Source organism: Podarcis melisellensis (genome assembly GCF_964234715.1).
Source record: "Podarcis melisellensis genome assembly, chromosome: 6".
NCBI lineage: Eukaryota > Metazoa > Chordata > Lepidosauria > Squamata > Lacertidae > Podarcis > Podarcis melisellensis.
Window position 1 is genome coordinate 50,713,320 of NC_138538.1, and position 17,587 is coordinate 50,730,906.

General features: G+C 38.0%; 1 protein-coding gene across 2 annotated transcripts in view; it reads right to left on the reverse strand.

Annotated features, from left to right (window-relative positions):
* The window catches only part of TESK2 (testis associated actin remodelling kinase 2), a 51,916-nt gene that overhangs the window by 25,330 nt on the left and 8,999 nt on the right, over window positions 1-17,587 (reverse strand). For both annotated transcript variants that reach the window (XM_081915996.1, XM_081915995.1), the window contains exons 2-4: window positions 16,675-16,982; window positions 8,641-8,762; window positions 5,319-5,367 (exon numbers count right to left, since the gene is read on the reverse strand). In XM_081915996.1, coding sequence (XP_081772122.1) covers window positions 5,319-5,367; window positions 8,641-8,762; window positions 16,675-16,896 — 393 coding nt within the window. In that variant the 5' untranslated portion in view covers window positions 16,897-16,982. The remainder of the gene's footprint in view (window positions 1-5,318; window positions 5,368-8,640; window positions 8,763-16,674; window positions 16,983-17,587) is intronic.

Consider the following 17,587-nt stretch of genomic DNA (forward strand, 5'->3'; position numbering starts at 1 on the left):
TAGGCCTTTCCCCTATACTGCAGAGAAGCAGTACATGGAACTTGTATTTAGTTGTAAAATAAAGCCTGTACAAACCTATTCATAGAAATGCTACTCATAGAAATGCTACATTCGTAAAGTGAATTCCACCATAACATCTCTTTTAATATATATCTATTCAGGTAAGAGAAAGAAATAGAACTGATGATGAATTTATAAATCTGTATGCTGTATCCTTATGCAATAAGATGCAGTTCCAGTTGGAGAAACAGTTTTAGCACAGCAAGAAGTACAGCAACACTAAGGACTGTGAAGGACCTGCTCACTTAATTCTTTCCACATGATCCCTCCTATGTATGTGGAAAAGCCTGTGTGTGGATCTGGCGTAAACTTACAGAAGTCAGAAGACATTTCCACAGAAGAAGGAACACTTTTGCAACTACAAGAAATTGATTCTGGGCACCATGAGCTATATCCTCATACCATCCAATTTATACTGAGGTTATGCTGTGCAATTTGATATTGGGGTACAGTGAGTTTAGTGACTAGTAATCAAGTCTGCAAAAGTGCAATAGAATTTAGTTTCCCTGGCTGAGCAGTAACAACTGGATCAGTGAACTGGGGCTTAAGATTAGCACCTGATGACCATAAAATAAGAATTTCAGAAAATTAAACTAAAAACACATACCACAGTGGGGAAGACAAGTCACCCAAATGTTTGTATGCCTCCTCTGCCCCTCCTTCTCACACGCAACTCCTCCACTTCATATTTGCTAGCCATAGTTTGCCATCATTTCTGAGACATAGGAATAGAAAGGGAAGCCTGCTGGTTGACTGGGTACTCCCAGTTACCAAACCACAACTTGTCTCAACTGAACCACCAGTGGAAGTGAAATAAACCAGAGGCTTCCACACATAAATCCTGAGTGTAATCAGTTTCAGTTCCTCTACAAATTCTCATTATAAGGCTTAACAGCCAGAAAGTACCATCATCCCAGCTTTGAAAAAGGAGGGTGGGGCAAACAGTAGCATGGCTATTTCTCACTGCAACAAAGTAATCACCCATCTTCATTAAGCATGGGATAAAATGAAGTATTCAACTGCCATGTGTGAAGGGAAGAAGGGGAAAGAGAAAGCACACAAGCTCAAGGACTGTACTTAAAAACATTTAACTGATTTGTCCTTGGCTTCCTGCACATGGTTTGTTTAAGGTAAACAAGTCATGAGCCCCTGACTCATGATAAGCCAGATTCTGCCTTGTTTCCTGATGGTGCAGTAGGAGCAGGGGAGGAGCAATAACTTTTAAACAGGATGTACCAGCACCCTGTACATTCACGTTAAACCACAGTTTCTTTTAAACCAGTTTAACGCAACATGTGAATTAAGCCATTTCAGTCTATTGTCTACCTGTGAAAATGCTGATGAAGCAGAGATGGCCTGAATTTTTAGAATTTCATTGAGAATTATGGTTCCTCAGCCAGATTAAGTTCCAAATATTTAATATGAGAAAATAATATTTTAACAATGCTGTTTAAAAATGAAAATAGCTCCAATTTTGTTATAATTAAAAATTAATGCATTTAAATTGGAGAGTATTATGAAATGTCAAGGCAAATTATTTTTTGTATAAAATACAAGGAAAAGTTACACTTATAAAGTAACAAAATATCTTTTATTTGTGCAGACTAAGTGCCAAACTCAGTTCAAGTTTCTCAAAGGCCTTGGCAGTTACTAAAAATAACTACATGAAATATGCATTAAGACCTCAAGAGAGTTTACAAGTGAATACTTGAATTGCTGAAGAACAGCTTCCAAGCCAAAGAGTGATTTCATGCCAAAGTACAGCCACATGGCTAACCGCAACATGACTTATTTGTACCAAAAAGTGCTTCCATACAACAATAAGCATTTTTTATTTACTTTTGCAGATACTATGCAAGCTCTAGCTAATTAAGCAATATGCAGTGCTAATTAAGCAATATGCAGCTGTCACAGAATAGACTTTATACAGAAGGGATAACTATGCTTAGGATAAACTTCATCTACACCTTTACTAAAGTAATTGCTGGTGAAATTTAAAGGAGCCAACCCTTTCCTTGTAATGGGCACCTCTTGTTCCCAACTAAAGGAAGAGTCACTCTCCTCTTAACAGGAGTACCTACCCCTGTCTACAAGGATGTGAACCTCTGGCCTATGGACCAAATTTGGGCCAGCATGGGTCACATTTGGTCTGTGAGGCAGTTTCCCCCAAATCACACCTATCTAATCCACATCTGATGTTACGTGTGGAGCTGGTAGAGTTACAGTTCAATTAGATGCACAACATAGTTCCCCATGGGGAACTCAACTGTGCAGCTTATCCTTGCAGAATGTAGCTTGAAATCACCACCCGTCAGTGGATCAAGTTCACCACCCGTACCCTTCTCCTACAGATATAACTTTTCCAGCTCAACCCTTTCTTTACAAGAGCTCCTGAGCCACCGTTGTGGTGTTCTATGGAGAGCAAAAAGTAAGAAATTTGACAAAAATTATCAACTTTGACTTTCTCTTTGGCCTTCAAACTATAGGAATACAATCTCTAGGTGAAAAGCGAAGAGTCTCCTCAATTGCACCATTCCCCACACCTAACAAAAGCAAACTACAGCCAAAGAAATTCTATCAATTTTTCAAGCACATGAAAATGACAATATTCCCCACTGGAGAATCTGCGTTGCTCCTCCCTGGATGTTTTAGCTTGGTGAGGCAGCTATGACCTTAACCACAAACCTGGTTTGGATGCCAAGTAAAAGCTTGGCTTAGCTATTGCAATGTGCTAAAAATCTCGGAAAAGCAAAGCAGGTGCAAACTTCTCTCCAGAAGCATGTGCACTCTGTCCCAATAAGTTACACATTTGCTTCTAGTTTGTATATATCCATTAAGTGCCCTACCCTCCTTGCACAATGGTCTGCAAGGACTATAGACAGAAAACAACTGCTGGATTTGGAGGGCATAGGAAGCATTTCCTATTGAATATTCTCAAAGCGTAACATCTGTAAAGCATCATTAAGAACAAAAGATCAAATGGGAGAATGGTTAACCACAGGGGATGGAGTCCACTCAAAACTATGCCACAGAATTCATTGCAATCACACTTTGATGCCTCCAGGTGCAATATAGCTTACAGAATCAGTGGGATGTGACTATCCTTACTGTCTTAGCACCCTTCTCTAATTTCTGATTTTGCAGAAGTTCTGTAACCACTGAGACAAGTGGGGTTTTCAGCTCAATAGAGCATGCACTTAGGAAGTGGTATTGCTGGTTCAATGGTTCAAACATAGCTTTTGTAGTTTTCTGTCTCTAGTGGTGCCAAACTAAGTGACAAACTAGACATGGTAACAGTAGATCAGTGTTTAATCCAGATTTGTCCCAATCATTTAGGAAGAGGGAGTGAGGGGAGGTGTATGATCCCACGAGCAGATGGCATGCATGCAAAAGCTGTTTGACCCTTCTTGCAATCTGAACTCAGCTGTTGAAAAGGCTTGGGAAGAAGGACAATATGGAAGTAAGTGGGAAAGGGGAAAGGGAGAGATCTATATTCTTCACCCACATACCCCTCTTCTATTAAAACCAGTCTCTATTCACTGTCTAATAGTGTGGCTCCAGGTTTAAACAAGCAGCCTGGGAGGGTGGGTGTGTTCATATTGATCAGAAAATAACCGAAAGAAATAGCCTCTCCCTCACCTGTCCTTCATTCAGGCTTTCATTCAACTAATTCCACATTAATGTTTCTGGAAACGTATTACTGCAGTTGCTCTACATCCAGCTGAGGATTTGGTGCTCTGTAGTAGTGCAGGATGGCAACATATGTGATTGGTTTGCTAGAAAACTAATTTCTAAAGCAAGCAATTCAAAATAAGGCTGACTGGTGTCAGTCCTCCCTCCCTTCCCTTAAAGAACCAGATGTGCTAACTTCCTTCAAACATAAGCACATAACCTCAAAATCTTTAATGTGTACAGACTCTCAAGTGGACATGTGAGAAAGAAGCCTGTAATACTTGATGTATAGCCATTCTTCGCTTCTACAGAACACAAATCTGCAACAGTGCAAAGATGCATTATTCAGTTCAGAATTCCTTTAGCAAGTTTGCTACACTTCCTTGATATCTTTGTTGCTTGAGTGAAGGGCATCAACAGAATCCACATATAATATTTTCCAGAAGACTCCAGCTCAAAGAACAGATGTGAAATCTTGGACACTTGAAACTATGTTCATGTGCTAATCTTATGCTAGATGCTAGATCTAACCCTTTTAGATCTCTAATTCTGCATTCAAAATTCATTCAGAATGAATCTGTGTCTCACCTAAACAGGAATTGAAAGGAAGAAAAGATATAGCATTCCTTTAACTATCTTGGGGTTGTATCCAACTAAATACTTGTGCACGTGGGACAGCTTCAACTAGTTCATAAGAACTTCCTCTCCCTTTCCTCCTGCCGCACATACCCCATATCTGCTCCAAGGGTTTTCTCAACCCTCCAGTGCAAAACTGGAGGTGATATGAGGGGGCAGGCAGAGGAGAGGGAGGGGAAGCTCTGTTGCATGCACAGAACTTCTATGAGCACAATTTTGTTGTTGAACAAAACCTGTTTTGAATCCAAGATGTTTCTTAACTAGCAACATAAAAACAACCAGTGCTAATGCAATAGTTTACATATGCTTATTAATAATATTCCTGCTCTGAATTATTGAAGGAAAGTAACTGAATTAATGACACTTGCTTTCATACGAATAACATTAGATGTGGCACAAGATGAACAAACTACAAGTGTGTTCTGAATTCTGGAGAATGTCCTTTTAGATTAAAAGCTGCAGTTCGTGACCAAGCCTGCCTTTTAGAAACCAATGTTCCTTTGGCAAGGAAGGGCTGTGAAATTAAAATATAAACTACAATAATATTAAAATGTGAACTAGAGTATATTAGAAGTTCTATAGGTGTGGTAGTAGCATAGTATGCAATGACTTAAGTAATGACTTGGTCTCCTACTTGATTCTAATAAGGAATGTGTCAGTGAAAATTAAGAGGCCTGATTATAGAACCCTTACAATTAAAAGACTTGCATTCAATTATATTGGAATGTTTGGGTAAAAATAGAATCATAGATTTGGAAGGGACCCCAAATGTCATCTAGTCCAAACCCCTGTAATGCAGGATTCTCAACTAGATTATACATGAGAGGTGGCCTTCCAGCCTCTGCTTAAAAACCTCCAAGGAAACAATGTTTCTAGGGACAATTACAGATAACCCAACTAGTTCAAGGGAAGTACATAAGATAAATAGCTTGGTACTTATACAGTCATACCTCAGTAAGGGCATGCAGTTGTCCTTGATGTACACAGACGCCCATAAACCTATAAAACAGGAGTAAACAGCTTCTTAAAATGGGAAACAGACAGTGCATTTTGTCAACTTTAAAACAAGTTACCAGCGCATCTGAATCATTATGTTAGTAGCTGCTGCTTTAAAAATACAAATCACTAAGTATATTATATTTTCTGTCTAGCACTAGTATACTGAACCAATGTAGTTGAAGATGGGGAGTAGATTTCTAAATTCTGCCTATTCCTAAACATTTGTAGGATTTGGGGTGAGGACAATACTAACAAACACAATCTTTTACATTCATACATACAGAAAAAGTTTGGTGTAGAGAAATCAATGCTGTGTGTTAAAGTAAAAATGGACATCTTAACAAAGTGTATGTTTGGCCTGGCCTTAGCAATTGTCTAGCTAGATTTTATATCTACCCGGACATTAGTATTGGTATACAAAATCTGGATTATGAGAACAGTAATGAAGATACCACCAAATGTGATCACACTGCCAGAAAAGACCAACAAATAAACTGCTAAGTATTCTATTCAGTTAAATATAGATTCCACATGCCATAAAGGCTTAGGAATCCAATTGTTTACAGTTCATCTCACAACTGCAAAATATTATCAGTTTTAAATATGACTTATGAAAGTACCCTTGAGTTATGTCATGACATTGAGCTATGTCATAAATGAAAATGGAACAATAGTTTAATTTTTAGTATGGGGCAACTCTGGGACTTTATTTAGCATAAGAAGAAGTGAAAATGCACAATTTCAAAAATAAAGACCACAAGATGCCTGACAAAAGGAATACTGTAAAACTGACTTATGGAAAGTGTTCATTTATATATTTTTTAAAGTTCTGTATGATGCAAGAAACATGCGGTAGAATGTAAGCTGCTTTTGAGTAAACTTTCAAAACTCTTGTCTATTAAGGTGGGGGGGGTACAGGGATAACTTCATAAAGAGTTGAAGGAAAACAAGCAAATAAGCCTTCAGCTATGAAAATCTGTTAGTGTTAATAGAACAATTAAATAGGCTCATTTCTATCTTATCCAATATACAACGTTCTGCCTTCAAATGAAATAAAGCATAAAGAATGAAGCTACTTCGGACATTATAGCACATAGAATCACACATGAAAACTAACCAGCAAACTGACTGTATGGCAACTATGCAGCTACCTGAAGGCATATCAGAGTATTTGAAAGGAAAGGAAGTTAAGTTATAGAACACAAATCTCAGAACCACATTAGAAAAAAGCAAAAAAAAAAGCTTGACAACACATTTTTCACCTTCGAAACATAACTTGTGAAAATAGCAAGTGCTGACCATGAGTGAAAGTTATAACATCTCATACTTTACTTTATCAGCATTCCTAAAGTAAAAAAATCCAGGATCCATTAAAACCCACTTTATTTCACGTAGTAAAGCAGAAACAAAGTCTGAAAATAATCCAGTTCCTAGTTTAATGAAAATGTGTTAGCACCAGCACTCCTTGTTGCCTTTCACTGCTGTTGTCCCACTAATTTTTGTGCATTTCCTGTGCATTTCCTATGCATACATACTTCCTCTTCTTGGAAAAAAAAGTCTTGTGTCCCCCGCACCCTAAAAAAAAAAGCACCACTCCAACAGAGCACACACCCATTTATTTATTTTTTCCCCTCTTGCATTTCTATCCTCCCTTCTTCATGGAACTCAAGGTAGCATACGTGTGGTTTCCAGGTAGTCACCTGTCCAAGTATTTACACTCATACACATACCTATGCAACAACGTGCCAAGTGGGGAGGGGGAGAATCTTGAGGCAGGACTATACAAATATGTTTACGTAAGATGGAAATTTATATTTACCCATTCCCCTCTGTAGATGCCTCTGTCCATTTGCATTAAGAAACAAACATGGAACTGGAAACCCCATCTTGGCTTCAGTTCCACCCTAGCCTCACAATTTTTGAGAAGAGCTGTGGTTCAGTTATAAGTACCTGCATGCAGAAGGGCCCAGGCTGAAATCCTGAAGAGGTCTGACTCAGCGTTAAGGCAGTATCCTATGTTCCTAGTACCCAAAATTGCAGTGCTAAGCACTTGAGTAGCATTGCACAGAGTCAGCCATTGGAAATGAGGAAATTAGACAAATTGCACTTCATTCATATGAACAGTTTTAGTTAACAGAAGTTACAAAGCTCAAAGTATACAGATGCAATTGTAATCTCATTTTATAAACTCATTTGTACGAATATATTTTCCCCATTTTCTCTTTTAAATACAGGTTTAAATGGAACTGCATAAAATATTTCCTATGGAAATGATATGCTATAAGCAAGATAGATGTTTAGAGACTTCAGGAGCTTGTCACTATCAAAGCAGTTGTTTAATCATGCTAGAAAAAAAATCCAAATTTAAAGATGACAGTGGAGTCCTAATCATTTGCATGAGTATTTCTGCTCAAAATGCCAGTCATCACCACAACACATGCAGTATTATGTTTTGCAATGCTCTATTTGTGCAAAATACTTGCACTGTACTGTAACAAATATTCTACAACAAGCACTACCTCAAATATCATTTCAGAGGGGTTTCATTTAAATTTACAACCACTTTGTAAAACTGCACACTGACATGTCTCACCCACCTCAAAGTCTATGAGCTTTGTCCAATGCTTGAATCACTACTTCACACAGGCACAATGCAAATTAAGATTTAAAAAACTAATATTTGTAAAAATAAATTACATTCTTTGGTGGCATGCAATATAAATAAAAGTCTTCCTGCACAAGTTTAAACACTGTTACCCATTTTAACATAAAGAATATAAGCCAATCCTCTTGTGCTCCCCTATGCAAAAGTGATTTATACATTTATAGTACATAAACTTGCAAACACATCTGCTCAATTTGCATTTTACCAACTGTAGATGACAGAGCAGCTGTATTCCAATTTTTACCCAGAGCAGTCCCACTGAAATTAATGGACCCATATTAGTTATGGCCATTAATTTCAAAAGGTCTACTCTGAGTAAAAGTTAGTGGAATACAACACATAATATTTAATTAAGAATGCAGAAGGCCAGAAGAAAGCTAGTCAAAATTATTGTATAGGCTAATAGAAATGTATTTGGAATCAGGATGAGTCTGGGAATAAAGGGATAAACAAGAGTCTAACCACTGATCCAAAACTTAGCTCCGAAGTTTTGAGAGACAGTACCTGAATATTCAACTTTACCTCCACAAACATGAAGGATCATAAGAGATGGTACATGAAACTTGATCTGCATTCCCACATACAAATATACACCCCACCTTTCTTACTTTAATATGTTTGGATGTGAAAGTCTATTCATGAGCTGGACTTCTTTCAGCATATTTGCTCTGTTGCTGCTTAGTGTGTTCATCTTCAAAGCCATAACCTGATCAGATACTTTGTGCCGCACCTAAAAGACAACCCCCCAAAAAGAAGCTATGAGTCACACAGTGAAAATGAATGGAAACAGTAATGGGCCTAACACATCTCAATAAGTTAAAATTACATTCTCTAATATGAAATGTGGCACAATAGTAGTTAATCACCTTCTACAGATATTTAAAAGCATTTATAAAACTTCTGAGATGTGCTTATGTAACAATGGATTCCTTGCTGGTTCTCTTCCACTTTCAAGTAGACTATGTTAATTTATAGTAAAGCTGAGTAAGGGGAGTCAGGGGCGGAGGAAGGGGAGCAGGCCATCCCGGGTGTCATCACTGGGGGGGGGGGTTGTGACAAAATGCCAGGCAGCACTCACCGTGGGGCCTGCAGTGCACCCGAGCCACATGTCTCTCCTGGGAGAGACGCAGTGGCTTGGGCACACGCAGGCTCCGCGCTGCCCAAACGGTCCACCCGCTGTCTCCCCCCCCAGCTGCAGGGTGACTGAGTGGGTGGAGGCAGGCAAACTCCAGAGGCCCTGCAGCACCCCAGGCACCCGAGCGGCTTCCTCCGCAGTTGAGGGGAGTATTGCCAACACCCTAAGACTCCACATAAATTGCCCTTTAAGTTAAGTTACAATCTCTATTCCAATTTTGCAAGTGGTCACAAGTGTTTAAGGCAGGTCTAAAGTTGGGGTTGCATCCAAGTAAGTTTCACTCAAAGAAATTAGTGTACCTAAATTACCGGTAGTCATGCCCATTCATTTTGATGGTTCTAATTTGAGCTGCACTGACACTGGATAAAACCCTTAATCTTTAATCGCATGGAGGATGCTAGAAATGGTCTCTACATAATGAAGTTTTCACATCAGCACCATAACATGTAGCAAAAGCTGTTACCTCATTCTTTTGCAGTTCTACAAATGAGGTTAGAAAACATTGGGGAAGTCAGAAAAACTTGGGGAAAGTTGTGTCCCTCTTTTCAGTTTCCCCATTTGTTTCTGCAAAATTGAGGGAGGGCAGAAAGCAATGGAGGGGGGGATCAGCCCCCACAGCTCTGTCTTTTTCCCCAGGCTTTCACATCTCTGTGCGATTCTTCCAAAAAGAATCACAGGTTGGCCAGTGCCACAGCAAAGAAAATAATCCACATGTATAATACCTTGTCTGACCCAACTGCACTAACTTCTAAGCAGTTTCTGGGCTCAATTCAAGGTGCTAGTTTTATCCTATAAAGTCTTATACTGCTCAGGACTTCATGCCTTACAGAATGCATTTTTCCATATGAGCCTAACTGTGCCCTGAGAAGAGCGTCAAAGGCCTTTCTATGAGTGCCCTCTCCAACAGTTGTCTGAAGGGTGGAGATGAGGGAATGTTTCTCATCTTCAAGATAATTTAGTGTTGTTGTTTTTTTCATTTGCAGCAGTTCGTTGTGCCCTCTTCCCTCTTTGGGCGCTATTTGTGGTGGTTAGACTTACGTTAGAGGATAGAAGGATAGCTTTTATGGTTTGATTGCCTTTTATTGTGCTTTACTTTTAATTATTTTGTTTTTTATCTGTAGTATAGAGTATTTATCTACGATTTTTAGTCACTTTTAGACTCTTGAGCATAGCAACCAATAATAGTAAGCGGAAGAATTTCCAGTTTCTGTGACACACTGTAAATAACCCACAGACCTGAATCAAAGTTCTCATATCTGCGTTACCAAATTAAGTCATTTATAGGACTGAACAACAAAAATTGTCTGAGCAATAAAAGTAAAAAGTGCAACAACAAGCATATAGTAATCTAAAACTGAGCCTTAAGTCACAACCAAATAAGATAAAACCAAATCAAATCAAATTGGTTTTCAGCACTGCAATGCTGACCGCATAGAGTGAAAGGAAAGGCTTCTCTGCATATTCTGTGTTATTGGCATTTACACTGAAAAAGACCAATCTAACCCACCCTGATTTATGTAGAGCCTTGAAAAACCTGCCCGATACCTATTCTTCTCTTGTGTCACGGGTACTTTAGATCCATAGCTGGTTGTTTTTTTCACAAGCAAACTGATTATAAACCAACTAGGAAACAGTAATGTAATCAAGTAACTAAACATTTGCTACTCTATTTCTGCAGTAAAATCCTTGATTGTTTCCATGGTGTGTACATACATTTATTTTGTCCTACTTTCATATCTGGTCAAATATATTGTGCAGGTTTTTAAGTTCCAGTAGTTTCACACTATATTTCCCACTATACATAGCTTTGAGCCAGTGAAACACAATTTGTATATTGTCCTATATTAAGATTTGAAAACCCAAGAAAAAAGTTAGCCTGCCAAATATTTTAGAAGCTTAATTTTTTTTTAAAGTATCCTGAAGACATGCTTAACAGAAGATCAATTTTATGTGCATTTTCTTCTGCTGGAAGCTGCATTTATGTCAAGCCTTGCCCCCCCCCCCAAAAAAAAATCTGAAGAGAAGATGGAGTGCAAGTCATTCATCAGTAGGATACTGGCAACTAGTGCTGGAGTAGACTAATGAAAAGCACATGCATATTAGCAAAAGCATTATTTGTGAAATGACTTCTTGAGAAGAAATTACTACATTGCTACTGGGCTGCATGGAGAGTGCGGTGGGGGGGATCTCTGCTTTTAACTTTGTGATAAATGTAAATGCTTTCTATAGCATGTACAGAAAGGAGCATGCTTTTATATTAGAAATACATTTGTAAGTATTTGTTAAGACATATCATGTATAAAATGCTGAATATAATCCCTATGTTCTGCAATCATGGGAAAAGGAATTTAAATTATTGACTTCGGTTTAATCTGCACAGTGTTCACTATCCCCTCAATGTTTCTGGGTTATTTCAACAAGTAACAGCACTGTCAAATGAAATGCTGAGGAGAAAAAACAGCACACAGACTACCCTCACTCCTTCAAAAGTTCATCAATATATAAAATAGCTCCTGCCAAACACATCTGCAGAAACCAGAAAAAACAAATAAGCATTATATCAACAAGTTTTTTTTTTCTTTTTAGAAAACAGGAGAAAAATATTGGTCTCTAAAGCAGAAACCATTTATATGTTGGTTATTAAAAAAAGGAAATTCAATTTACAATCATTTTAGTATATCTCATAGTTAAGCAATTTGAGAATTCTTGTTTATACTAGGTAATCAGATGAGCAAGGGAAGAATATTCACCTCCAATTTAGAACCCTTTCTTCTTAGTTATATGCCAGACATACTGAAAGGATAACTATAAAAAAGACACCCCATCAGACTGACAGGTAAAGAAAGGATGCCAAGGAAACCCAAAGAAAACTGTCTTTGAGCTACTTTACACCTCTCTAGCCTAAAGAATACAAAAACTTCACAAGAGTTTTTCTTCACAAGAATTAAAAAGAGGAAAGTATTTGAGCTGTACAAACTAGTGGTAGGGGTAGCTGGTTACAAATTCCTATTGCTGTGCATTAAGTATTACAAGGCAATTGCAACTTACTTGAGGGTTATGTTACCAGGGGTTGGGCATAAAGGCAAAATCGTACAAAGTCAGAATGAGCCTTGGAACAGCCCATACTGTACAAGATATGGCAAGGGAAAACCCTTCACAGAAACAGTTTTTAAGCCTGCTTCTGAAGGTTGTAGACCTCTCAGGAAAAGGTTGGGCAACTTTGTACTGTACTAGCTTAGCAAGCTTCTGCTCACAAAACTTTGAATGCAGCTAGATAGAAATTATGTTGGTCAGTTTGTATACCAGGCTACTAAAATTTCTTCCTTTTGCACAGTATTAGTATATTTTGTTTCCACAAACTCTGCTGTTAAGCATGACACATAACTGAATTGATGCATTGAACTAGGAAACTTTCAGGCTGCATTATTAGATAAGGAATTTCAATTGGAAGCCTACTAAATATTTAATTTCATTTTCCAGTGGATTTTAAGTGGTAAAATAAGACATTTAACTGTAATTGATGGTACACAATATAAACATGCAATTATGGAGCCATTCCCCTCAGGGGATTCCCAAGATCAATGCTTATTAAAGTAATCTATCCTGGTGACCACAGTAAAGCATCTCTATTATGGTCACAAAAGCCACAATTAAGCACTTGCTCATTTTTTTACACAAAACTAAATTGATTTAGAAGATTTACACTTAGACAAGTCAATGAGGATAAAAAGATAGAATGTTCCTTGAGTTGCCAGTCATTTAAAGGATTGCTTTGTTTGCTTTTAAATGTTTTTATGTTGCTGGACCTGATGATTTATGAGAGGGAGGTATATAAATACTTTTATAACTAAAGATAAGCAAATAACTTGTAAATCACACCAACAGAGGTTTCCACAGCAACAAAAGGGGAACTAGCTTTCTTTTTAAAAATAAAAAAATGCATGAAAAGGAAAACAGAAAGCACACACCCACCCCAAATAGTCCTCAGAAGATTGTCCCTTTTAGTTAGATTTAAGTGAGATTTAAGAGGAAAACTCTCCTCTTCAAATTCTGGAAACAATTCACATGAACTTGCACAAGCAAAAAGGAACAAACTGTGGCTGCATTATGTTTACATCAGCAAACCTCATGTTCCAACTGTCTTCCCAATCTGCATTAGCAACTCTTATCCAAAACATAACATGCAAACAAATTACAGGACTACCCACTCTGCTTTTCATAATGTAAGCAAAATGTGGAGAATAGCAAACACAACAGATTCCACAATTATTAGGCCGAGTTCAAATAATAATTTTACCCTATTAAGCCTCACTGCATTCCAAGTTTTCAAAATAGTGCTTTTTCTTAAAATCACATTGTATAAGAAAATACTTGGCATTTTCCCAGTCATTTTAAACTTGTAACACATTTCCTAAATAATACATGTACAATGTTCTTCACTTTGATTACAGCAAGACGCTTTTCTTTAAAGCAGTTACTAAAAAATGATGCTTCTGTCCTTCAGATGCATTTCCTGTAAACGGGAAACTGCAGTGCAGCACCTTTCAACTACTGTATACCCAGGTGGGACAACCTCTATGGCCTTGAAAGATGCCTAAGATTTTATTTGCTTTTATATCACATTTTAAAAGTAACTTCCCAAGAGTAAAGTTAAGAGAATCTCAGTCTAGAGCATAATACAAATCCTCAGTGTACTGATTCCCAAATGAAGTTGATTCCTTATAATATGTAATGTGCATCTTATGCTGTATGCCATTCAGCAGTTGCTGCTTTGTCATTTATTTTAATTTGTTCTCATATTTCTTCCCCCGCCTCATCTTTAGCTATCTCAGTTATTAATTCAGTGTTCCCCCTCCCCCATTCTCATGCACAGACGACCAAACTATGGTTCATGAAAATCTGAAAATCTACAAGTGCTTCCCAAAGTTAATCTAAACACACACACACACACACACACACACACACACACACACACACATATGACTGGACAAGAAATGTATAAAGTCTACCATTTCAGAGTAGACTACACTAAAATCCAAAACTAGGCTGCTCAAACAAGGATTCTTCTCCATGAGCTGTCAGGTCAGAATACAGAAGGAAAATACATAATTAAAATATAAAAGAAAAGACCCAGTAAAGAAGATTTTAAAAGGAGAGGAAACTGCACCACTATTCAAACCCTGCAAAACATCTCCCACCACCCACAACAACTGGTTATGCCAGCTGCAGCTGTTGAGAGTTCAGGTCCGACAACACGTGGAGGGCCACAAGTTATCTACCCCTGTTCTAGTAACTTTCCTCAATTATTTTGAACAAGTAGGCAATGTTCAAATATGTTGTTTTTGTTCTTCAGTGGATTGGAATAGGTCATAAGTGGAAGTTCCTATTCAAATAGATGGTTTGACAGTTTTTTAAAAAGAAAATAAAAAGCTCCAAGATGTAGAAGCAGCTCGGACCTTCATAAAACAATGATAACTCTGAAGATAACGTGGTTCTCTTCTCAGATATTGGTACCAATTCCTTTGACCAATAAATGAAGTAAAACAAATGCAAAATGCAGCAGCAGGGATCCAAAATGACACATACAGTATTCTTGCACTCAGGTGATTTTTCTCTTCCCATCCCCACCACCCTCAAAACCTTTCAGGACTGAAGGACACTCTGGAACACCAACTCACATATAAGACATGAGCAGCTGCTGCCGAAAAGCAGCATTTTCTTTCCCCAACATGCACAAGTGTGCTTTTCCAGACACACAGGGAGGTGGGAAGTTTAGTGCTTAGACTTGGCAAGTGTATGCAGTCATGTTTCTGTGTCATGAATTCCTACTATGGTTTGTTTTAACGAAAAAAGACATTGAAACAAAACCTGAAGGCAGAAGCAGCCTCCCATAGATGTATGTGTTGCTGGATAACATACTCAGCACAAACTGCACTTACCCGATGGCCTACATTGTCATGGGTATGACCCAAAATATCCAGAATCAAAAACACATGGAAAAGCCTTGCTTGTTCTGAACATTTCTGTTTTTCTTTGAAAAAGGAACTGGGCATATGGCAGCTCTCTTTAAGCTCAAGCATTAAAGGCTTTTGTTGTGGAAGCTAAAAGCTCCACAGTAAGTTCTCCCCACATACCCATATTATCTACACCTCATCAACTGCAGTTTGCTTTAAATATTATTGCCATTACTAAATGCAACAAGATAACTGGAGTACACAATAAATTCTATATATGGGCAAAATCCAGTTGAGGATTATTCTGTTTTCTCTGGAAGAAGCATAGCATCACAATTTTGTATGACCAAGGACTGCATAGTACACAAGCCTAGGCCAGGGTTTTAGTTTTATGAAGTAATTTTCACAATAGGTACATACTATGTAAAGCTTCAACACAGACTGGAATGCAATTAGAACAATATATTCAGACATTAAATATAGAATGTCTGCTGTAAATCAAAATTTGAGTAGGTAAAATGGCCATACATAAAACTTGTTAAACTTCTTCACCTCAATTAACAGTGGACCATGTAGATAGAGAACTTAGCTTATGCCACTCCCACATCTGCTCTAAGTAATATGTATTGCTAAGCCATTGGACAAGATAAGAAAAAGAGTGAGAGTGAGAAAGTGAGAGTTCAATGACATTAATGGGTTACTCATACCATAGACAAAGGTCCTGCAGCCTCAATCCTTGTAATTAAAAAGTGGCAAGGGGCACACTTCAAATAATTTTTCTTATTGACCAGACGCTAAAGGTGCATAAGAAACTAATCCAGTCAGTAAAAAGGGAAGATTGAAAGATTGGCTTATTTCCTCAGGCAGTCTTATCATCTCCTCAGACTTGTAATGTTTTGTCTATAAAATGTAATATGGTCAGAAAGTGCAGTTTTTGTCTTGCAACTTAAACTTGCAAAGGAAATTTGAATTGTCTGTCTCATGGAGTGGTCCAGTAATGAGATATTACTAAACCATTCTTTGAGGTAGGAAAAAGACTTGAAGATCATAATTCATTGGGCAAGATCTTATGCTTAGCTGCCAATTCATTCTGATCCCAAGTAGTGAAGGAGAATATATGTTGTTCTTTTGGATTGCCAACAGATGAGGTTTTAATTTTAACATCTTTTCTCCCTCCTGTTTTTACAGTTTCATGACGTTTTAATTTTTGGCCTGCCAGTCAGCTTGCTTCAATCTGAAAAATAGAGCTAGATATTTAAATAAAATATACACATTTCTGCAAGCTTTCCAACTTAAAAAATCTAAATGTATTCATGTATTTAGTATAGATATGTTACTCAGCTGCCAACCAGGTGTCTCATCTCACTGTACTTTAAGCTTTCCAGAAATACTCATAGATGTTAAATATTCCAAGGCATTTAAAGTCCCTGTTACTCAGTGATCTTAGGCAAAACACAGTCAAAAGACCAACAGCAAGAGAATATTCATTCATAATTTGTTTAATTACTATATGAAAAATAGGGAAAGAGGAGAATTAAGGTCAGTCTACTCACCTTGAACACCTCAGAGAAGAAACCAGATCCTATTTTCTCACAAGAAAAGTCATCAAGTCGTGTAAGTCTTGAAAAGGCACTAATCAAGGCCTTGTATGAAGAAGTCCAAACTCTGCCCATCTGGGACACGTTCCCATCGCCTCCGCCACCCCCATCAAAATCTTCAACGCGCTCCAAGCGTGGTGGAAATCCTGCTATTGAATTTCGCTTACTCCGATCCATCTTGCAAACAATATGGTTCCTTTAGGAAGAAGAGGAGCTTTCACATCCTAGGTGCTCAATTTGTTTTTCTTCTCTCTGGCCGTATACTAAAAATGAAGGAAAAAGAATTGAACCATTTTCTTGTCCCAAATCTATTGATAGAATGGTCAATAGCTATAAAAGTATAATTCTACTTGGGTGGAAGTGAAGGGGAAAACGTGCACAATGCTTGATCCCAGGTTTGCAATCAATCTGTGGTCAGAATTGACTCTAGGGGAGCAGAGAAGTTAGCTTTACAAAACTTGGGGTACCTTTTCTTTTAGTCTCAAAAAAATCAATAACATTAATATCGTGAACTACAGTCATACCTCGGGTTAAAGATGCTTCAGGTTGCGTCCCGTGGCAACCCGGAAGTAACGGAACAGGTTTCGCCGCTCGCGCATGCACAGATGCTCAAAATGATGTCACGCGCATGCACAGAAGCGGTGAATCGCAACCCGTGCACACGTGGGTTGCGTTCTGCTCAGGTTGAGAATGGGGCGCCAGAACAGATCCCATTCGCAACCAGAGGTACCACTGTAATGGGATACTAAAGTGTTGCATATTTGCTTGCAAGGTTGAACACAAATGACTGCTGCCTTCTCTTGTCTTTTTGGCATCTGTTAAGGATGTTCCTCTTTCAACAAACCTTCTAAAATCTTTATACTAACTG